Below are 4,746 nucleotides of genomic sequence, written 5' to 3'. Positions count from 1 at the left end.
AAAAACATCTAAAAAAGCCAGCACAGTTCTGGAAAAACATTCTTTGGACAGATGAAACCAAGATCAACCTTTACCAGAATGATGGCAAGAGAAAGTATGGAGAAGGCGTGGAACAACTCATGATCCAAAGCATAGCACATCATCTGTAAAACATGGCGGAGGCAGTGTGATGGCTTGGGCGTGCATGGCTGCCAGTGACACTGGGACAATAGTGTTTATCCATGATGTGACACAGGACAGAAGCAGCCGAATGAATTCTGAGGTGTTCAGAGAAATACTGTCTGCTCAAATCCAGCTAAATGCAGTCACATTGATTGGGAGGCGTTTCATAATACAGATGGACAATGACCCAAAACATACAGCCAAAGCAACTCAGGAGTTTATTAAAGCAAAGAAGTGGAATATTTCTGAATGGCCAAATCAGTCACCTGCTCTGAACCCAATTCAGCTTGCATTTCACTTGTTGAAGACTAAACTTCAGACAGAAAGTCCCCCAAACAAACATCAACTGAAAGCCGCTGCAGTAAAGCTGCGTACACACTTCCAATTTTTATTGTTGGAAATGAACGACGAACGACTGATTGGCCAAAAATCGTTCGTAAAAAAAGTAACCAACGACGCCGACAAACGAGGATAGTGAAATGACCGACCGGACCGGCGGATCGGATTGGACGACGATCGTTGACCATCTATTGTGTGTACGGTCGTTCAGTGATCGTCCATGGTCTGAGCATGCGCGATGAACGAACGTTCGCTCAATACATACTGTATTGTGTATATGAGTGTATGTGTGTATGTGTGTGTATATATATATATATATATATATATATATATCTTCACTTCCTGTGGTGCATGTTACGTCCTGTATCGTTCAAACGATCGCATCTATCGTGTGTACAATATCTGCGAACGATCATGTCGTTATCTGTATGTACAGGATCGGTGCCATACGATCGTTCGCAGATATCGTGCAGGATCGTTCGTCGTTCGTTTACCAACGATATTAATTGAAAGTGTGTACGTAGCTTAAAGGCCTGGCAGAGCATTAAAAAGGAGGAAACCCAGCATCTGGTGATGTCCATGAGTTCAAGACTACAGGCTGTCATTGCCAGCAAAGGGTTTTCAACCAAGTATTAGAAATGGACATTTTATTTTCAGCTTTTTAATTTGTCCAATTACTTTTGAGCCCCTGAAATGAAGTAATTATGTAACAAAAGGCTTTAGTTCCTCACATTTTTATGCAATCTTTCTGTTCAACCCACTGAATTAAAGCTGAAAGTTGTTTATTTAAAATCATTGTGGTAATGTACAGAACCAAAATTTGAAAAAAGTTGTCTCTGTCCAAATATTTATGGACCTAACTGTATTAGTTTGCTTTTCTCCCTCATTATGGGTTTATTTCAGTTGAATCTAAGACCAAACAAGAAATGAGAGTCAAGTCAAGCTATTTGATGCCATTAAATATAACAGTTAAATAACATACATAGTTAAGGTCATACTTACCTAAAAAGGCATCTGAGAAATAAATAAAATAAAACAATCATATGAGAATCGGTATTTGCGGAGTGGGGTGACTGCTGTAATGGTGGAAACAATACTGAAGCGTACGGCTCAGCAGCAATTGCCTCATACAACCTAATACTACACTGACGTCACGCTGCCCCTGCCTTGTTTTTCCTTCTCTAGTACAGTTCATGAATTTAGTGCAATATAAAGTTGAAAATTGTCATTCAGAATATAAGAATGTATTGTAATATCATTTTTGTTTTAATAATAAACATAAAAATTGCAAATAATGTCCACATTTTTCTGTGGTCCACGGGTTGGCCACCGCTGATATAAAGAGTTAGCCAAACTGTTAAATATGCGGCGATAGGTGTGATTTAAGTTCTATCCCATTGACTTTACTTTCTGATCCGGAACAAGCCTGCAGCCAGAACTGCTGATTTGGATCATTTCCCAAGGTCAGTGATTCAACATACTGAATGCAGAGGGTGAGCATGACAGCCATACAACTAGATTTCTCCAGATTTTCCTGATATTATGAACAGCAGCAACTAAATGCAAACATATTTATTATTCATTTCTTTGTTACTTAAAGATTGTTATTGCATCCATACTCCTAGTAAATGCAATTCAAACTTTTTGTTTGGCTCCATCATAAAGTCTTCACAGAAACATTAACCCACGATGCACTTTAATTGCAATTGCTGAATTATGAGCAGGAACACTTTCCATGCTTCCTTTGCATGTGCACAGAACACACAGGGTGACAACATTGTGGAGCAATCTGCACTGTATGTAGAAGTGTTGTCACCCCACACAGAAAGGATTTCATTTAACGTGAACTTTGAATTTAAAGCTGACAAAGCTGACATTTCATTGTATTATAATGCAAAGGTGACATAAGGATTTTAGCAGTTTGGATGCAAATCAGTTACAGTTCCTGATGCAGAGGACTAGCCTGCCTTATAATTCATTGATCCGGGTGTACGGCACGGATACAGCCCGGTGTACAGCCCGGGACACCGCAATACATGCACGGGGGAAGCGGCACCTTTTATAAGCAGCAGCTTGTCCTCCCGGGTCACCTCTGTTCGGTATTCCCCATCTTTATCAGACACTGGTTCCTCCATGTGAGAGGGCACGGCATGTACACAGTGACACACACTAGGCATCTCCTCCTCTTCCTGGGACAAGTACTTCCTGCAGTCACCGGGGCAGAGAATGGGGCGGGCGCCATGACAACTGTGTATCACCTCCATGACAGGAGCCTGCCTGAGGCACTGTGTGTGTGGAGACTGGGAACCTGCAGACCCTGCTCACACCTAAATATTATTATATATTATTATGTGTTTATAGAATGCACCTCACTTGGGTAATTCATGTCTCTGCCCCTCATTATAATGGCCCTGTCATAGTCTAACATCTCCACCACACCTCAGTAACAGTATGTGAGGAAACCAATTTAAATAAAATAATCAGCTCCTTGCAAAAGGGACATGTCCTAACCCTTTTGAAATAACAGAGACTTGCCTGGCTGTTCTCAAACTTTTATAAAATGTACACTGCATTATTTTATTAATAATAAACAGGATTTATATAGCGCCAATATATTGCACAGCGCTGACTAGATTCCTGTGATACCTTGCAATGAATCAACACCTGTGCACATGTGCGGTAGTTATTATTTTCTATGACACTTACCTTTACAGGTGAAAAGCCGTTAATCTCGCCACCGTCCAGTAGGTCCTGTGCCATCCCGTCTTCTTTCTGGTGCCATCTTCTTCCAGCTTCTTCTTACATCACCCAATGTCGCACTACCCAGACATGAGATCGGGTGATGCATCTTCCTGATGTAAAAATATAAAAAATGTCAGCACTTGTATCAGCTCCACTAGTAAGTGCCCTGGATGGACACACGCAGGGGTGGATTTATATCCCACCTTTAGGAATTGCCCAGCAATTTTTGTCTCTAGCGTAGCGTATTATATTACTTCATTATTAATAAATGATGTACCTTTGACAACTGAATGGGCAATTTTAGACACTTTTGAATTAAATGAGGCAAGAATTACGAGGTGAACCAGAACTTTGATGTCTATTCTCTCTTTAGTGGCCAAAAAAAAACATTATTTTATAAATGGATAGACCCAGATCCACCCACGTTAGGTCTTTTTAGGAAAAAAATTGATCTTGTTTTTAAGGCCTCATTGGATAAAGAATCTAAAGTCTCTATTTTTTTTTTTTAACTTGGGAGTCTTACATAGATACTCAATCACTTCTGAAAAAACTACAAATATTGAAATCTTTTGAACATACCGCATGGTATACCTTAGGAGTCCTTGATAATGATCCTCCAATAATAATGGGAATATCTTGACTATGTTATCAACGTTTGTTTGATTGACTTAATTGTTAATATATTTTGTTGGAATGTATTTTTGCTTTGTTGTATTTTTGTTGTGTTTGTAACCATTATGATGTGATTATTTGTACTGTTTTGTATACATCCTTCAATAAATAAATAAATAAATAAAAGTCAGTTCTTTTTTATTTACATTCCAGGAAAGCCCTTTCTGCACATGTCTGACATCAAGTATGTACAGAGAAAGCAGCCCACAGGCTCCTGGGATAGGTGATGTATGAATACCAGGAAACTGCCGCAGCAGAAAAGACAGAGATGCCCCCCCCTAAAAAACACATTTTTTAATTATATGAAAACTAGTCTTCTTTATAATTTAGAACTGTGGTGATAGGTCTGCTTTAACATGGCTGAAGGTCCAGAATCTGGAAAAGGACTGGGTAAGGATGGTTGTGAGTTTACCTCCACCTTAACCAGTAAACACAGAAAGAACATACACACTCCATGAAGATGGTGGCCTTGCAATGAATTAAACCCGAGACACTGGCACTGCAAGTTGAGACTGTCAGCCATGTAGCTTACTGAAGTATAAATAGATCAACTTCAATAATAGGTAATGAATATAGTTGTACTTAGTAGAATGGGATTTCAGCCTAGTCCAAAAATTTTTTATATAATCTTGAAAGCTGAAATCCAGAGAAATGTCAAAAATGCCTTTGCAATGCAGAGGGAACCCTGGTCCATTACGTTCTGCCCAAGAGGCAGCTGTAAATTCCAGCTAAATGTTGCAAAAAGGCTGATTTTGGTAGAGTTGGTTACATGGATGTTGCTGCATTATGCTGATTTTCTGGTCTACATTCTGTGTCTCTAAATTAATGAGA

The 4,746-nt window shown here is 39.4% G+C and overlaps 1 protein-coding gene across 1 annotated transcript in view; it reads right to left on the bottom strand.

The window, feature by feature from the left end:
• Positions 1–2,686, bottom strand: part of TMEM242 (transmembrane protein 242) — a 14,380-nt gene extending 11,694 nt beyond the window's left edge. The window contains exon 1 of the mRNA XM_072409379.1: positions 2,558–2,686. Within this exon, the coding sequence (XP_072265480.1) occupies positions 2,558–2,678 (121 nt within the window). The 5' untranslated portion in view covers positions 2,679–2,686. The remainder of the gene's footprint in view (positions 1–2,557) is intronic.
• Positions 2,687–4,746: the final 2,060 nt, after the last annotated feature.

Source organism: Pyxicephalus adspersus, chromosome 4 (assembly GCF_032062135.1).
Source record: "Pyxicephalus adspersus chromosome 4, UCB_Pads_2.0, whole genome shotgun sequence".
Classification (NCBI taxonomy): Eukaryota; Metazoa; Chordata; class Amphibia; order Anura; family Pyxicephalidae; genus Pyxicephalus; species Pyxicephalus adspersus.
The sequence above is the reverse complement of the archived record's forward strand: the minus strand, read 5'-3'. Positions and strand labels throughout refer to the sequence as shown.